The 19,032-nt window shown below is 42.6% G+C and overlaps 2 protein-coding genes and 1 pseudogene across 3 annotated transcripts; all 3 read left to right on the top strand.

The window, feature by feature from the left end:
• The first annotated feature begins 1,321 nt into the window (after positions 1 to 1,321).
• On the top strand, positions 1,322 to 8,178 carry LOC306753436 (annotated as a pseudogene). The gene is made up of 7 exons (XR_013771259.1): positions 1,322 to 1,615; positions 6,616 to 6,730; positions 6,815 to 6,903; positions 7,006 to 7,189; positions 7,376 to 7,513; positions 7,606 to 7,798; positions 7,871 to 8,178. The product of XR_013771259.1 is annotated as an uncharacterized misc_RNA (transcript).
• Positions 8,179 to 9,661: 1,483 nt separating this feature from the next.
• Positions 9,662 to 15,778, top strand: LOC306753437 (uncharacterized protein; the record flags this gene model as incomplete). The annotated part of the gene is made up of 8 exons (XM_079237303.1): positions 9,662 to 9,753; positions 10,894 to 11,129; positions 13,599 to 13,682; positions 13,767 to 13,855; positions 14,361 to 14,531; positions 14,644 to 14,781; positions 14,907 to 15,099; positions 15,172 to 15,778. 8 exons carry the CDS (start codon positions 9,662 to 9,664, stop codon positions 15,477 to 15,479), a joined length of 1,311 nt encoding a protein of 436 aa, XP_079093429.1. The 3' UTR covers positions 15,480 to 15,778.
• A 957-nt stretch (positions 15,779 to 16,735) lies between these two features.
• LOC306753438 (uncharacterized protein) lies at positions 16,736 to 18,886 on the top strand (the record flags this gene model as incomplete). The annotated part of the gene is made up of 7 exons (XM_079237304.1): positions 16,736 to 17,015; positions 17,295 to 17,378; positions 17,464 to 17,552; positions 17,642 to 17,827; positions 17,923 to 18,060; positions 18,159 to 18,351; positions 18,424 to 18,886. 7 exons carry the CDS (start codon positions 16,736 to 16,738, stop codon positions 18,729 to 18,731), a joined length of 1,278 nt encoding a protein of 425 aa, XP_079093430.1. The 3' UTR covers positions 18,732 to 18,886.
• Positions 18,887 to 19,032: the final 146 nt, after the last annotated feature.

Here is a 19,032-nt window from a genome sequence, read left to right on the forward strand (position 1 = left end):
ACAGAATAAAAGCGGTGCCCACACCCTCACATGAAAGAGGTTTAGAGCAGAATAGATTCAGAAAGAGAGACATCACATTTTACATTGGGTGTTTGACAGAGTAGGCCCCACTACTTGTAAAGACATTTAAACTGGGGGCCCTGCAGTAAGGTGGCACTGGTGAGGTGGTCTTTGAAGGCAAAGCGTTTCCTGGTGTGTCCAAGTATGGTGTCACCAACCTACAGATAAATACATAGAGAGAGACGGACAGATAAGATGTGGGGAAATATCTACTACAAACAGGCTTCATACTACAGACAAAAGCCAACAATCAGAGTTGACAAAAAACTATGTTTTGTGTGTCTTGATGGCTCATCAACAGACACAAGGCCAGGAGCCACCTTGATGCGCTAGCCTGGAGCTAACACACACACACTCAAAACACAGGCATCTGCTGATTTTGACCCTCACCTCTGCAGCAATCCTTCCAAGCTCATCTGCCCGGCGCTTCCTCGCTGCTCAGAGCCACTGAGCTCCACACTTAGCATCCAGCTAACCAGCTCCGGTTAGCATATAGCCTTGAGGAGAAGCTCCCGCGGTCAGTGCTTTGCTGCTGAATTTTTAAATCCGGACGTTCGGGTCCCAACTCTTATTATTGACTATTAGTCTCATGTTTGATCTAAACACATTTATTCTGTGGTTGTTAATACAAAATCGTATTTATACAACACACATCAAACTACTAGTAATGTATTTCACAGGCAGACATAAAAAAGACCAAAGGATGCAGCTACACACACATTTCTACATGAATATATATATATATATATATATATATATATATATATATATATATATATATATATATATATATATATATATTTACAAACATATATGAATAAATCCAAACGTGATCTATAAACTACAAGTAGACAAAAGTTCGGAACTAACAGGAAGTCATTTTTCTGTGACTTTCTGTGTTTACTTTGAAGGCAGCTGAAAACTGTCCGACTTGACCTCAGTTTTGTGTCAACGCCTCCTGCTGCGGCCGCTGCTCTCTCTGGACTCCAGGCGAGGCGCAGCTCTAACGAACGAGCCTATTATATTTGGTCACATTGAACTGGTTTTCAGTGGTTGTTGACAGGGGCTTACGGTCTCCCACACACATTTAGCGCGTCAACACGGTCTATTTCGTATTTAAATTATTTGGTATAGAATGTTTTTTGACAGTATATATTACTCTTTTTTTTCTTCTTGCAAAACTTTAAGAGGGGCGGCTCCCTAGCACCCTCTATTGACGCACCGCCACTGGTCCCTAGTAAAAAAAGAAAAGGGGAACATCATGTCCTGGAAAATATTTTCCAGCAGAGATTTGTTTAAAGTTTTGAACCATGGTGTCGTAGCCTCCAGCAAACCGCTCAGGTCACGAGGTGCAGCAGCAGCAGCAGCAGTGGAATGGAGGTCTGTGCGGAGTTATCACAACATCAAGAAGCCCAGGAACCAAGGACCGGGCCTGGCCCCTCACATCCGGGTGGTGGACCTCCGCAGCGACGTGATGGCCCAGCCCGGGCCGGCGATGAGGCAGGCCATGGTGAAGGCCGTGCTTGAAGATGACCTAATGAAAGGAGAGGAGACGGTTCACGGTTAGAGTCAAAGCAACTAACATATTTATGAATTACAGAAACTAATTGCCTTTAAAGGCACCTGCAATTAACAACATACCTTGTCGAAACATGCTATTTCTTTGCCAGATGGCGCTATTATCCTCGTTATCCCAATCCTTCTTTTGACAGGACGAGCTTACTTGGACTTGTCCGACAGCAGTGCTCTTCCTCTTATCCTGTCAAACTAGTTCAATGACCTAAACATCTCACTTGTAAACCACAAGGGTTATTCAAACGGACACAGTTGCGTTCCCGAGTTTTCACCGCAAATGGCAGGTGTTGCAGCAAGATCTTTTTGTAACAATGTCATTGCATTTTCTGTATACGTTTGCAGGGCTCTCAAGTTTTTAAGACAGGTAAGTGTGACATCTCTCTCTCTCTCTCCCCCCGGGCGTAGGCGTGGCCGGGGGGGCGAAGGCACTGCCGGGATTACATTTCCCCCAGATACAACAGATACGTTTTTCTGATTGGCTATTCGTGTCGCCCATCTCTTTTTATTGATTGGCAGGGGATTCGGGGGAGACGTGCTTGATTCCTCCATGGTGAGGGCAGCGCGACCAGGTCATGTTTGCGCGCTGCGGCACATTAAATAGCCTAGAGTTTTTTTTTTTCAGCGTGAGAAATACGATGTGTGGCGGGAGGGCGTGACTTAAGACCGAAATGCGTGACAGTCACGCTCAATGCGTGACACTTGAGAGCCCTGCGTTTGTCTCAAAAAGTACATAAATGCAAGCAAAAGGTGTTTCTCCATGTTTAATTCTGAGTCTTGGAACAGAAAGTAGACCCGTCCCAGAATGCAGCACTGAGAACCAGTAATAATAAGACTGTTATGCCCAGTGGCGGTGCGTCAATAGAGGGCGCTAGGGCGCCGCCCCTCTTAAAATTTTGCGATAAAAAAAAAGAAGAAAAAAAAAGTAATATATACTGTCAAAAAACATTCTATACCAAATAATTTAAATACGAAATAGACCGTGTTGACGCGCTAAATGTATGTGGGAGACCGTAAGCCCCTGTCAGCAACCACTTAAAACCAGTTAAATGTGACCAAATATAATATATCGCCGTTCATCGTCACTGAGGAAAGCCCCGCCCCTCTCGGGGCGCCGGACCAATGGAAGTCTATGGAAGCCAGCAAGCATTTCAAGGGCGTTACGGCGAGGACAGCTTCTCATTGGCGGATGAAACGAGAGTCTTCGGGCGCACTAAACTGCGCCCTAGCCAATGACATCGTTTCTTATTGCAACGTGGTTGGACTATTCGTCGAATCAGAGACCTTTATCATTCCCTCACAGCCAATACAGCTCCCACGTAGCTACGCGAGCAACACTAGCAGAGGCTTTGATTATGTCAGTATGGCGACTGAAAACTCTGTGGTATCTCTACGCGAAACACCTTTCAACCGACGATCAGATGTTGACAAGAAGAGGCTGAAAGAGTTGGGACCCGAACGTCCGGATTTAAAAATTCAGCAGCAAAGCACTGACCGCGGGAGCTTCTCCTCAAGGCTATATGCTAACCGGAGCTGGTTAGCTGGATGCTAAGTGTGGAGCTCAGTGGCTCTGAGCAGCGAGGAAGCGCCGGGCAGATGAGCTTGGAAGGATTGCTGCAGAGGTGAGGGTCAAAATCAGCAGATGCCTGTGTTTTGAGTGTGTGTGAGTTAGCTCCAGGCTAGAGCATCAAGGTGGCTCCTGGCCTTGTGTCTGTTGATGAGCCATCAAGACACACAAAACATAGTTTTTTGTCAACTCTGATTGTTGGCTTTTGTCTGTAGTAGGAAGCCTGTTTGTAGTAGATATTTCCCCACATCTTATCTGTCCGTCTCTCTCTATGTATTTATCTGTAGGTTTGTGACACCATACTTGGACACACTAGGGAACGCTTTGCCTTCAAAGACCACCTCACCAGTGCCACCTTTCTGCAGGGCCCCCAGTTTAAATGTCTTTACAAGTAGTGGGGCCTACTCTGTCAAACACCCAATGTAAAATGTGATGTCTCTCTTTCTGAATCGATTCTGCTCTAAACCTCTTTCATGTGAGGGTGTGGGCACCGCTTTTATTCTGTAAACCTGTGAAACCCAACCCAATGTTTCTTAAACCATTCTGCTCTGAACCTCTCATGCCCAAAGTTACAGTTTGTTGATAGTTGTTATTGGACAGTGTTGAGTACTGTGTTGTCTTGAAATAAAGCTTTGTTTTTTAGAATATTCTACTCAAAACCTTTCTTTTCTTCTCATTGTGGAGTGCTATTTAAACCGCGCCCACCCCCCCCCCCCCCCCCCAAAAAAAAAAAAATCACCAGCCGCCACTGGTTATGCCACTGTTATGGATGTCGTTGAAAACCTTAACAAGAGCAGTTTCAGTACTGTGGTGCTGACGAAAGCCGGACTGGAAGACATCAAAACAGTTATTTTCAGCCAGGAAGTTGTTCAGCTGTTGAAAAACCACTTTTTCCATTATTTTACTTAAAAATGGGAGGTTTGATATTGGCCTATAGTTCTTCATTATTTCGGGGTCTAAACTAGCCTTCTTTAGAAGTGGTTTAATAACTGCAGTTTTTAGGGCTTGTGGGAAGACACCTGAGAGAGGATGTGTTTACAATTTGTAAAAGATCAGCGGTCATGCAGTGTGAAATATCTTTGAAAAAGTGTGTTGGTAGAATATCCAAGCAGCAGGAGGATGTGTTCAGTTGTTGTATAATGTCTTAGGCTTGTTATTTAAAGATGGGGATAACACATATCCTGTGGTTGGTGTGGAGCCACCAACTGCTTGTCTAATTTTCTGAATTTTGTCAGCAAAAAAGGAGGCAAATTGATTGCATGCCCAGGTGTATTGGAGCATAGCAGTTACTGACATCTGAGGGTTTGTTAGCCTGTCCACGGTCGCTTTGGATAAAAGCGTCAGCTAATTGAAATGTAATGTAGCCAATTTGCTTAGTAGAAGCATTACACACAACATAACAAATAGTATACATTCCTTTTCATTTGTTGTACTTACTTCAGGAGGAATGCAGACAGCAACAACAATCACATTTCTGTTTCATTGTGAAATACTAAAAACACATGCTGGTACATGTTAAAATTGAGGTCCACCACCCATAAGTGTCAGCTAGGTCCTTGGTACCTGGTTTGTTTGGTGTTGTGATAGCTCCGTACAGAGCTTCATCTCACCACGGCTGCTGCTGCTGCTGCGTCTCGTGCCCTGAGCGGCTTGCTCGAGGCGACGGCACCATGGTTCAAAACTCTGATGGAAAATATTTTCCAGGACATGATATTCCTCTTGCAACCGGTAAGGTTTTGATGGTGGTGAAGACTTACAAACAGGATGAAGGTCAGCGGGATTTAGATGTAAAGCAGGGTGGAGAAATGAGCAGCAACTGTATAGCAACGGTATTTTTACTAGTGACCATAAACAGGTTGCACAAAGTTCCACAACTCTCATCAGAAACAGTGTCACGGCTGAGGAAGATTCCAGCCAAACCTTCTCTCGCTCAGTTTATTTCGAAAACTGTCTAAATATTGTTGATATATTATTTAATTAAACTTGCTTTATTTCAGTTGTTGACCACATACAGATGTTGATAGAACTGCTAGGCTACTTCAATATGTGGGACAAAATCAAGTTAGACATTATTGTGATGTCCTGAGGAAACTCTCTATCTGGACCTAAGTGTAATTTTAATTGAATAACCCTGGCGTAGAGGATTTTTATGTTACATTTACTTTTGTTTGGTAAATCTTCAGTTTATAATATATTTGATCTATTCTCGATGAGGCAGGCCATGGTGAAGGCCGTGGTTGAAGATGACCCAATGAAAAGAGAGGAGACGGTTCACGGCTGGAGTCAAAGCAACTAACATATTTATGAATTACAGAAACTAACACTACTTTTTAACCCTAGAACACTAACGTTAAAAATAGTCACACTATCACTAACGTCGGGTGAATTTCACCCAATATAATGCACCTGATAAAATATACTTATCATCGAAATATATTCAAAAACAACAATACAAAGCAAGTTGAAGTACTCTTTTATTTTACCCTATAGAACTTTGCATAAAACGATAAACAGGTACCACAGGGAGACCCTGAAAAAAGGCTCAAAATCCTGTGAAAAATTTGGGAATCGTCAATAAAAATAGATTAAAAAATATAAATAAAGGAGCTATGAACTTGTTATTTGGTCCACATGTTCCTGGGACATGTGAGTCTTGTTCTGTGAAGGAAAAGTTCATTAATGTTAAAAGTCAATGTTAAAACCCATTCGGTTTTAAGGCACCTGAAATTACTATACCACCAGTTTACAACCTTAATTAGATGGAGATAGATATCTGAGTGCAGTTGATGTTTATTTGACCCAGCAACTCTCACATGTGATGTGTTATTCTGTACAACAAGCAGTACAATGACATAAATCACCACATCCTTATATTGATACTGTTACGTCAGCGTCCAGGAAATATTTTGTTTTTCTTAACATCAATGTTTTTTTAGTCTGCAACTAGAACGAGTGCAATTATAAAACTAGTACAAAGCAGTGAAGAGGGTTATCCAAGCGAACGTATAGTTGTTTTCATCGCAAATTTCTTCTTTTTTTCTGCACAGACCTTTTTGTGAAAATGTCGTTGTGTTTTCTGAAATGTTATGTTTTCACCCATCACTTTGAATTTAATGTTCATTTGTCTCAAAAAGTACATAAATGCAAGCATAATGTGTTTCATACAATAATTCAGCTGCTTTGATGACATGACGTAATCAATTAGGCACTGTATGAAGAATTTATAACAAGGACAAGATCCATTTCACCGGCGCACACACACACACACACACACACACACACACACACACACACACACACACACACACACACACACACACACACACACACACAAATCATTTGATATCAATACATTATACTCTATGATGATCAAATGCATGCATATTTACTTGTGAAATGCAACACAAATCGAACAGTATTTGACTAATGTCTTGCTAATTCCTGCAGAGTTGGAGGAAATTACAGCTGATATTTTTCAGATGGAAGCTGCACTATTCGTTCCTTCTGGATCAATGGGCAATCTCATCGCAGGTGAGCTGTGCAGTGATTGACAGATTCTGAATACACTTTTATGACTTCAGAATAGTCAATTATGTGCAATATTTCATTATACAGTGATGGTGCACTGCAGGGAGCGGGGTGACGAGATGATTGTGGGCGACCTGTCCCATTTACAGATCTTTGGGCAAGGATCGAGTTCACAGGTGAGTGTCCCACAGCTGCAGACACATGGGGTCAGGCCCTCTGCACCTCTTTCCTTATTTATTATCTATATACATTCATTGTGTATATGTGTGTTGACTCAGCTAGCAGGGGTTTACACTACCACGGTGACCACTCTTCCTGATGGAACATTTGACTTGGAGCAGCTGGAATCCAAAATCCGCCACGATTACCCCGACCAACTATCCCCGCACACGCCTCATATGTGTGGAAAACACACACAACATACAGGGAGGGCGTGTGCTGCCTCTGACCTTCCTGCAGGAGGTGTGTGTGTGTGTGTGTGTGTGTGTGTGTGTGTGTGTGTGTGTGTGTGTGTGTGTGTGTGTGTGTGTGTGTGTGTGTGTGTGTGTGGATATCTGTTATACACTGTACAATGTACTTATATAGCCTTACTTTCTACAACAGAATACAAGATGCAGCAGCTCTCACAGGTTTGTTTCCATCTCCAAGGTCCGTGCTTTGGCAGATAGATACGGTCTGTCAGTTCACATGGACGGAGCCAGAGTGATGAATGCTGCTGTGGCCCAGAGGGTGCCTCCATCCACCATACTGCAGCACACGCACACCGTCAGTGTGTGCCTCTCCAAGGTGGGACTGCAAAACACAAACACACACAGAATGGACCTGAACAAACAAAACAGAAATGCTCAAATTCATATTCACATTACTCTGTGTATCAGGGTTTGGGTGCCCCCGTGGGGACCATGCTGGCTGGACCCCGAGACTTCATATCCAAGGCGATGCTGTGCCGTAAAGCTCTGGGTGGACTGATCTGGAAGACTGGTATACTGGTAGCAGCTGGAAAAGTAGCTTTACTGGAGATGGTTGAAAGACTGGAGGAGGATCACCGTAATGCAAAAACCTTTGCTCAAGGTGAGCCGCTCATAATTGTGAAAATGAAATAATGAACTCTCGGCTTGTAACTTTTCCTCTTTTCTTCACCAGCTCTGCTCGACTGTGACCCTCCTCTATTTGCTGTAGACATGGCTTCCGTGGAAACAAACATTGTGCGTTTCCATCTACAGGAGCCCAGTTTCAGCCCATCTGAGTTCTGTGACCGCATGGCTCATGTTGGCGAGGGAGAGGAGGCAGCACTGGGACAGGGGGTACAAGTTTTCATGTACCCTTATTTTGGAAATTCAGTACGGGCCGTATGGCATCTTGGGATTTCCCCTGAAGATACACAGCTGGCTTTCCAGAAAATGCAGTTTGTAGCTTCTCAGTACTTGGAGGAAAAAGTCAGGGCCCAGTGAAACCTGGTACTTCCTTAGATGTATAATCTAATATCTTAAACTGATCTTAGTAAATTTACGCAGGCTAATGGAGAAAGCAACCGGAGAGAAATGTTGGCTGAAGTTGATCATCTCCAAAAACCAAGAGTATGATAGTTGGCTCCAAGAATGCTCTCAGGACAGATCAATACATGTGCATCTCTTTGCAAGGGGTAGCTACTGAGCAGGCTAAAGAAGCTAAATTGTTTGGTGTCGCATGCACTTAAAAGTTCCATATCATGCTTAATTCCGGGTTCATACTTGTATTTTTCTGTTAAAACACGTTGACACCAAACGCTCCGTTTTGGTGTGTTTTCCTGGCAATTGAGTTGTTGGGTAACAACTTAGGTCCATGTTTACTTCCTGTCAGCTGTTTCCAATCACATGCACTGCAATCCCCAAAATAAACAGATATGTTTTACGGTTAAAACTGGGAAATGGTTGTTATTATAGTTTATTTGTGACTTCACAACAAAAATGGTGACAGCTGGTTTAAAAGCACAGTTTTTAAATACCAGCTTTGTATATTTCTCCATTTCTACAGTTTGCACATTTCAATGCTAATGCTTCTTTCTAATAAATACTGACATGAAAATCCAAGGATAATTTATTGTCATTATGCAATACAGGGTTGCTCAATGAAATGCAGTTGTAGCCAATTCACTAAGTAAAAACATGACAAACAACATATCAAATATAGTATACATTCCTGCATTTTTTTTACTTGCTTCAGGAGGAATGCAGACAGCAACAACAATCACATTTCTGTTTCACTGTGAAATACTAAAAACTCAATGCTGGTACCTTCTGGCAGTTTGCGCCCCAATAGATGAATTATGACCAAGCTCAATATTAATGTGTAGCAGCATTGTTATGTCTATGTTTTTATTAGCAAAAAAGCTACAGTTTCGAAATGACATAAATTACAGTTAGAAACAGAAATAGAGACTTCATCGCAACAGAATTCTTTAACATTGGTCAGAGTTCAAATGCAGTATAATTAGCTTTGTTGGGATAACAGCGACACCTAGAGGTGTACATTGCTCGGTGCATGCTGATGGGCAGATGGGTCATCCATTAACTTTCCTTTAAGTCAATGATTATCGATTACAACTAATAATCATTAATTAATATAATGTTTTCCTCGGGCCTGGAGAAATGAGCAGCAACTGGATAGAAACGGTATTTTTACTAGTGACCATGAAATTTATTTCAGTTGTTGACCACGTACAGACGTTGATAGAACTGCTAGGCTACTTCAATATGTGGGACAAAATCAAGTTAGACATTATTGTGATGTCCTGAGGAAACTCTCTCTACCTACGTGTAATTTTAATTGAATAACCCTGGCGTAGAGGATTTTTATGCTACATTTACTTTTGTTTGGTAAATCTTCAGTTTATTATATGTGGGGACAAAGCTTTGTTCAAAGAGTCAAAATACAGGCTTTGCAAGGCGGTGAGGAATGCTAAACGACTGTACTCTGATCACCAACTACAAGCCTAAAACCTCCCACTCCATGAACGACCTCCGCCTGGCAGACGAGCTGAACGAGTTGTACTGTCGCTTTGAAAGACAATAGAACAGTCCTGACGCCGGTAGTAGGCATTTAGCAAAAAATAAATCGGTGAGTCGCACATGCACAAGCGTAACCTGTTAACGGCGTAACGTAAACACTTCCATGAAAGTACAGGCACTTTGTACTTTTGTACTTCGTAAAGTTATCATGTCCATGGGGAGAGTGGTCGTCCTGAAACCACAAGGTAGCCGGTTTGATCCTTGTTCTCCTCATAGTTTGCATGTAGAAGTGTCCATGAGCAAGACACTGAACCCCCAGTGCTTCACAGCAGCACACTGCTCCTTAATTATTAAGGATGGGTAAAATGCAGAGACTAATTTCCACACATGGAGACCCGTGTGTTAAAGAGCCGACCTTCCGGCTGTTCGGGGTGTTTTTGGACGGTCAACCTGCGTGTTGACGGGACGACTCCCTGCTATCGCGATTGCAGCGCTTGTTACCTTACTTGTGATCAAGGAAAATAAATTCCGAGAACGAGAGAAGTTGTTTGACTAAGTTCTTCCGGACGCTACACCAGGCATCCAATAATTAACACACACTAACAACACCAACAGCTGCACCTCCAGTCACCAGTCCGCCAAGCTCCTGAAGTTTGCAGATGACACCACCCTCATTGGACTCACCTCTGGTGGGGACGAGTCCACGAGAACTGTTATGTTTTTCTGTGCACTTTATTTTGATTGTATATTCTATTGTAAATGTAAACATGCTCCCATTTCTTGCATTCTTGTTGTTTAATGTTACGCACCACCAGCCATGACAAATTCCTTATATGTGAAAACATACATGGAAATAAATGGTTCTGATTCTGATATAGAAATATTATTTTTGAATTTTTTTTAAATACTTTAATTTAATATGGGAGGGGTTTGTGCTCTTCACTGTGTAATGGTGCTGCTAGATATTTATGGAGAACGGGGGGAGGGGGAGGTGTCAGAGAGAGAAGGTGTGACTGGTAGGTTCCTCACCTGTCACACTTATTTTGGTGAGAGTTGAGGAACTTTTTGTAACCCGTTTATGGTCACGATTTAAAAAAAAAAAGGCAACATAATGTCCTTGAAAATTTTTTCCAGCACAGTTTTGTTTAAAGTTTTGAACCATGGCGCCGTCGCCTCCAGCAAACCGCTCAGGTCACGAGACGCAGCAGCAGCAGCAGCTGTTGTGGAATGGAGGTCTTTACGGAGTTATCACAACTTTAAGAAGCCCAGGAACCAAGGGCCGGGCCTGGCCGCCCACACCCGGGTGGTGGACCTCCGCAGCGACGTGATGGCCAAGCTCGCGCCGGCGATGAGGCAGGCCATGGTGAAGGCCGTGCTTGAAGATGACCCAATGAAAAGAGAGGAGAAGGTTCACGGTTAGAGTCAAAGCAACTAACATATTTATGAATTACAGAAACTAACATTACTTTTTAAGGCATCTGAAATGAGTGGTTCTTGTTGTTCTGAGGCTTGTTCTACTTGATGCTTCAATTTCAACATTTCAATCAACGGCTGTCAACAGGTCTAGCCGATGGCTCATAGCTAACGGTGCAAACTATAAAAAAAGTGCTTACAGAGCGAACAGCGTGTACTTAGAGCAGGTATAACCGGCCCAGATATGTCAATAATGCAAGGAGAAGCTCGGATCACTTTGAATTTAAACCTGTTTTAAGCCTCGCCGCATGCGCCTATTATCAGACACAAATTTCAACTTTTTTTTTTTTTACGTTTCCTTAATTATCTCCGGAACCACAGCGTTGTTTAACTTCATTTAAATTGCTTAAAATACCGCAACCCTTGTGAGAAGATAAATATGTTGTAGAAAATAATTAAAGTAACCGTTAAATTTGAGTATTTATGTAATCTCCAACGACCCTACGTCACATGCTGCAGTGGCCAAAACGGTTTCACAAGATCCTTCATAAGTATCCCTTACAACGTCGGATTTCACTAACAAACACACCTAGAAGTACCTGAAACAACACAAAACGGCAAGAAGTTTGAAAAAAAGCGCTTCCTCTGGACATTTCCCTGTGCTGTGCGCCCTGTGTAGCCCCACCTTTGTAAAACCACGTCACAGCGCAAGGGTGAAGGCTTATGCAAATGTTAAGGTCAGGCAGCTGTCGGTGAGAGAAGGCTTTCACATAGAAACAGTGATTTTCCCATTTTTCAACCGAACGACACAGTTTTTTTTTTACTAAAAATAGGTGCCAACACCCCATAGGCTTCGATTTTCTTGCATATTCCGATTATTTAGGTCATAACCTTTCCAAAAGGTGTTTTATTAGTATGTGGGATGTTGGTAAGGGTCTGAACCATGGAGGTAGCACATGTCGTGATCGCTCCAAAAGATATGTTTGAGAAATCTTGCTTAGATCATGCTGGATGTTCATAGTTATGATCAAAATATGGTTGAAAAGTAATTTTATTGTAAAATAAACATTTTTTCCACAAAATAATTCTGAAAAAAATTATATAAAATAATACAAGTAATATAACTAAAGTAGAACAAAAGTAGAGAAGTAAAAAAAGTGGTAACATATGGTTCTACGGTTTCCAAAATGAATTAGTCTCAAAAAGTACATAAATGGAAGCAAAATGTGCTCAAACAATAATGCATTCATACAATTATTCAGCTCTTTTGATGACGTAATCAATGAACCACCGTGTAATTAATTTATAACGAGATCATCCATTTACCACGTCGACACACCCACACACACGCTAGTTTAAGCAATTATTTTAAGACTTCTATTACATGCACCTCTGTAAAAAAAAAAAATACAAAAGCCCGAACCGAGATGAAACCATGAATACAGTGTGTCGTTATTTTTCAGAAGTTGTTTGCCTTTCGAGTATACAGGTGCAGATCCGGTTCCTCGAGAAAACCCAACTAAATATTACAACCTGACAAAAAAACAATACATAATAACCAGACAATAACAAAAACTAAACATGACATCTGCCACAATGTAGGAGTATTATGATGTGATAGGACTAATGTCATATAATTACTGTTCGGCGAATAGAGCAAATTTCATTACAGTCAATTTATTTCCCGGACGAGTCCCCACTTATGTTACGGCCTGCCTAGTGTGCCTAGGGGTACACAGGCCTAATACAACACACAAAAGGAAAATAGCTTTGGCAAAGGTGGAACCAGGAAAGGAAACAACAAGGCAGGTGAGATAAGCGGCAATAAATATAATTTATTGACAGCTAACAAAAAGGTAAAAGAACTAAAATGGAAGCGATAGGCCTCAGGGTCTCAAAGGCCAAAACAAACAAAAAACCCATAGAAAACAAAGTATTTCTTGCCTATCGTGGAACAACAATACTGACCTCCCTGGCTAGCCACAAAACGGGAGAAAACAGAAGTGACAACAAAAATGGGAGCGAACCCCTACACAGCTTCCCCAAAATGTCATAAATGATAGCCTGCACTCAGGCACCATCCAAACTCCGGTCCGGCCGCTCAGAGAGGAAGAGAGAGAGAGAGCACTGGATCTTGGTCTCTATATGGCCAGCCCACTGATTTCCTGATGTCTCTCAAGTGGTCTCCCGCTGCTCCAGGTGCAACAGATCTGCAATAATTACACAAGACAGCGGAGTTAAATCAGGGGGCGTAACAGTTATATAAGTTAAAATATGAGTAATAAATGAGGGGGCCAGATATTAAATCGAGGGTGCAATGCATGCTTTATCACCCTTGTAGAAATGGGCCTCCTTAAAAACTAAAATGAATAATTCTTCTCTATGTGATGGTCAAATATAAATGCATCCATCTTTACTTGTAAAATGCAACATAAATCAGTATTTGATTAATGTCTTGCTAATTCCTGCAGAGTTGGAGGAAATTACAGCTGATATTTTCCAGATGGAAGCTGCACTATTCGTTCCTTCTGGATCGATGGGCAATCTCATCGCAGGTGAGCTATGCAGTTATTGGCCGACTCTGAATACATGTTTATGACTTCAGAATTGTCAATTATGTGCAATTTTTCATTATGCAGTGATGGTGCACTGCAGGGAGCGGGAAGACGAGATGATTGTGGGCGACCTGTCCTATTTACACATCCATGGGCAAGGATCGAGTGCACAGGTGAGTGTCCCACAGCTGCAGACACCTAGGGGTGGGAATCACCAGAGGTCCCACGATACGATATTATCACAATACTTAAGTCACGATAAGATATTATAACGATACTACGGTATTATCACGATACTGCGATATATTGAGTATTGTGATATATTGCGATTTAGTACATTGTTCAACCGCAGATTGCCCCCAAAGGAAAACTTTGTCAACATATTTGATCTAATAAGATAGTTTTCAGTCTCTTTATCTCACTTCAATCATTTTTATCGCAGCAAAATAGGACAAACTGACCAACACTGTCTTAAATGTTGCACCTGACAAACTGAACTGTTCGCGTCATTCGCGTCGGAAAGGGGGCGTGGCTTATCTCCGCGCAAAATATCGCGATACTATACTGCATCAATTCCCCGCTCCCCCACCCCTACAGACACCTGTGGTCAGGACCTCTGCACCTCTTTCCTCATCATCTACAGTATGTACATTCATTCATTGTTGTGTGTTGACACAGCTAGCAGGAGTTTACACTACCACAGTGACCACTCTCCCTGATGGATCACTTGACTTGGACCAGCTGGAATCGAAGATTCGCCACAATTATCCCTGCACACGCCTCATATGTGTGGAAAACACACACAACATACAGGGAGGGCGTGTGCTGCCTCTGACCTTCCTGCAGGAGGTGTGTGTGTGTGGATATCTGTTATACACTGTACAATGTACTTATATAGCCTTACTTACTACAACAGAATACAAGATGCAGCAGCTCTCACAGGTTTGTTTCCATCTCCAAGGTCCGTGCTTTGGCAGATAGATACGGTCTGTCAGTTCACATGGACGGAGCCAGAGTGATGAATGCTGCTGTGGCCCAGAGGGTGCCTCCATCCACCATACTGCAGCACACACACACCGTCATGCTGTGCCTCTCCAAGGTGGGACTGCAAAACACAAACACACTCACAGAATGGACCAGAACATACAAATTGATGTGAACCAACAAAGAGCTGGTAGATGAATAAAACAGAAATGCTCAAATTCACATTACGCTGTGTATCAGGGTTTGGGTGCCCCCGTGGGGACGATGCTGGCTGGACCCCGAGACTTCATATCCCGGGCAGTGCGGTACCGTAAAGCTCTGGGTGGTGGGACGCGACATGCTGGTATACTGGCAGCAGCTGGAAAAGTAGCTTTACTGGAGATGGTTGAAAAACTGGAGGAGGATCACCGTAATGCAAAAACCTTTGCTCAAGGTGAGCCGCTCATAATTGTGAAAATGAAATAATGAACTGTCGGCTTGTAACTTTTCCTCTTTTCTTCACCAGCTCTGCTCGACTGTGACCCTCCTCTATTTGCTGTAGACATGGCTTCCGTGGAAACAAACATTGTGCGTTTCCATCTACAGGAGCCCAGTTTCAGCCCATCTGAGTTCTGTGACCGCATGGCTCATGTTGGCGAAGGAGAGGAGGCAGCACTGGGACAGGGGGTACAAGTTTTCATGTACCCTTATTTTGGAAATTCAGTACGGGCCGTATGGCATCTTGGGATTTCCCCTGAAGATACACAGCTGGCTTTCCAGAAAATGCAGTTTGTAGCTTCTCAGTACTTGGAGGAAAAAGTCAGGGCCCAGTGAAACCTGGTACTTCCTTAGATGTATAATCTAATATCTTGAACTGATCTTAGTAAATTTCCGCAGGCTAATGGAGAAAGCAACTGAAGGGTGTGCAACCGGAGAGAAATGTTGGCTGAAGTTGATCATCTCAAAAACCAAGAGTATGATAGTTGGCTCCAAGAATGCTCTCAGGACAGATCAATACATCTGCATCTCTTTGCAAGGGGTAGCTACTGAGCAGGCTAAAGAAGCTAAATTGTTTGGTGTCGCATGCACATAAAAGTTCCATATCATGCTTAATTCCGGGTTCATACTTGTATGTTTCTGTTAAAACACGTTGACATCCTAAATGTAAAAAAAAACTCTTTCTTTTTCTTTTATAGTCAATCTCAATATACCAAACGCTCCGTTTTGGTGTGTTTTACTGGCAATTGAGTTGTTGGGCAACAACTTAGGTCCATGTTTACTTCCTGTCAGCTGTTTCCAATAACATGTACTGCAATCCCCAAAATAATCAGATATGTTTTACGGTTAAAACTGGGAAATGCTTGTTATTATAGTTTATTTGTGACTTCACAACAGAACGAAAATGGTGACGGCTGGTTTAAAAGCACAGTTTTTAAATACCAGCTTTGTATATTTCTCCATTGTTTTCGCATTTCAATGTTTTTTTGCCTATTTATTTCTAATAAATACTGACATGAAAATCCAAGGATAATTTATTGTCATTTTGCAATACAGGGTTGCTCAATGAAATGCGGTTGTAGCCAATTCACTAAGTAAAAACATGACAAACAACATATCAAATATAGTATACATTCCTGCATTTTTTTTACTTGCTTCAGGAGGAATGCAGACAGCAACAACAATCACATTTCTGTTTCACTGTGAAATACTAAAAACCCAATGCTGGTACCTTCTGGCAGTTTGCGCCCCAATAGATGAATTATGACCGAGCTCAATATTAATGTGTAGCAGCATTGTTATGTCTATGTTTTTATTAGCAAAAAAGCTACAGTTTCGAAATGACATAAATTACAGTTAGAAACAGAAATAGAGACTTCATCGCAACAGAATCCTTTAACATTATTTGAGTTCAAATGCAGTATAATTAGCTTTGTTGGGGTAACAGCGACACCTAGAGGTGTACATTGCTCGGTGCATGCTGATGAGCAGATCGGTCATCCATTAACTTTCCTTGCAGTCAATGATTATCGATTACAATATCCAAAGTTTGACACAAAACATCACATGAACTTGTTTGTAAGAGGACCATCATGTATTCGAAAACATTCTCCAGCAGAGTTTTGTTCAAATGTTTTCATCACGGTGTCGTCGCCTCGAGCAAACCGCTCCGTGCACGAGATGCAGCCGCTGGCGCGCGCGGCTATTACAACCCCGGGAAACCCAGGGACCCAAGACCGGCCAGGGAGGCCCGCGGCCGGGTTGTGGACCTCCGCAGCGACACGGTGACCAAGCCCGGGCCGGCGATGAGGCAGGCAATGTCGGAGGCCGAGGTTGGAGATGACGTCATGAGGGAAGACCCGAGTGTTAACGGTTAGAGCCGAAGCCTTTACGTAGTAATGACCACATTTGGAACCAACTTATGTAGTTAACAAGTAATTACTGAATTACTCTGAATCCAGGACTGGAGTAGATATATTGATTATTCAGAGTCAGGATATAATATGTGGGTGTGTATGTAAAGGCTTATATACGTGTAATAGCCTATTCTTCTGTATGTCGTGGCACAATCTGAATGCATGGATGGAGCCCTTCATCTTTACATGTAAAATTAAACCTAAATCTTGCAGTATTTTTGACTAATTTCTGCAGAGTTACAGCAAATTGCAGCAGATATGTTCCGGATGGAAGCTGCACTGTTTGTTCCCTCTGGAACCATGGGTAATCTCATCGCAGGTGAGCTGTGCGTCCATTGGCAGAGTCTGAATCGACCCACATGAGGTCAGAATGGCCATTAATGTGCGCACATTTCATTATGCAGTGATGGTGCACTGCAGGGAGCGGGGCGACGAGATGATTGTGGGCGACCTGTCCCATTTACACATCTATGAGCAAGGAGGGAGCGCACAGGTGAGTGTCTCACAACAGCAGACGGGCCCTACGCACCTCTCTCCTCATCATATACATGCATTCATTGTGTTATATGTGTGTTGACACAGCTAGCAGGGGTCCACGCCACCACAGCGACCACTCTACCTGATGGATCGTTTGACTTGGAGCAGCTGGAATCAAAGATCCGCCACGATTACCCCGACCCCCACTACCCCCGCACACGCCTCATATGTGTTGAAAACACACACAACGTAAAGGGAGGGCGTGTGCTGCCACTGACCTTCCTGCAGGAGGTGTGTGTGGATATCTGTTGTACTTATATATCATTTCCTTACTACAACAGAATATAAATTGCAGCAGCTATCACAGGTTTGTTTCCATCTCCAAGGTCCGTGCTTTGGCAGATAGATACGGTCTGTCAGTTCACATGGACGGAGCCAGAGTGATGAATGCTGCTGTGGCCCAGAGGGTGCCTCCATCCACCATACTGCAGCACACACACACCGTCAGTGTGTGCCTCTCCAAGGTGGGACTGCAAAACACAAACACACTCACAGAATGGACCAGAACATACAAATTGATGTGAACTAACAAATAAAAAAATAATTCACATTATGCGAACAGGGTTTGGGTGCCCCTGTGGGGACGATGCTGGCTGGACCCCGAGACTTCATATCCCGGGCAGTGCGGTGTCGTAAAGCTCTGGGTGGTGGGATGCGACAGGCTGGTATACTGGCAGCAGCTGGTAAAATAGCTTTACTGGAGATGGTTGAAAGACTGGAGGAGGATCACCGTAATGCAAAAACCTTTGCTCAAGGTGAGCCGCTCATAATTCTGAAAATGAAATGTATAACTGCCTGCTCATAACTTTTCCTCTTTTCTTCACCAGCTCTGCTCGACTGTGACCCTCCTCTATTTGCTGTAGACATGGCTGCCGTGGAGACAAACATCCTACGTTTCCATCTACAGGAGTCCAGTTTCAGCCCATCTGAGTTCTGTGACCGCATGGCTCATGTTGGCGAGGGAGAGGAGGCAGCACTGGGACAGCGGGTACAAGTTCTCATGTACCCTTATTTTGGAAATTCAGTACGGGCCGTATGGCATCTTGGGATTTCCCCTGAAGATACACAGCTGGCCATCCGGAAAATGCAATTTGTGGCTTCTCAGTACTTGGAGGAAAATGTCAGGGCCCAGTGAAACCTGGTACTTCCTTAGATGTATAATCTAATATCTTGAACTGATTTTAGTACATTTTCTCAGGCTAGTAAGAGAGGTTAAACACAGCACAAATACTGTACAACTGGAGTAACTTTAATCTAATTGAATAATTTTTTTGGGAAATATTAAATGAATGACCCACAGAATCTTGTCAAAGTTTGTTTACTTTTTTAATGTATTTTGTGTGGTTTATTTATATATATATATATATATATATATATATATATATATATATATATATATATATATATATTATAAAGAAACTGAATTTAAGCATCAT

This window comes from Taurulus bubalis, assembly GCF_910589615.1.
Source record: "Taurulus bubalis genome assembly, chromosome: 2".
Taxonomy (NCBI): domain Eukaryota; kingdom Metazoa; phylum Chordata; class Actinopteri; order Perciformes; family Cottidae; genus Taurulus; species Taurulus bubalis.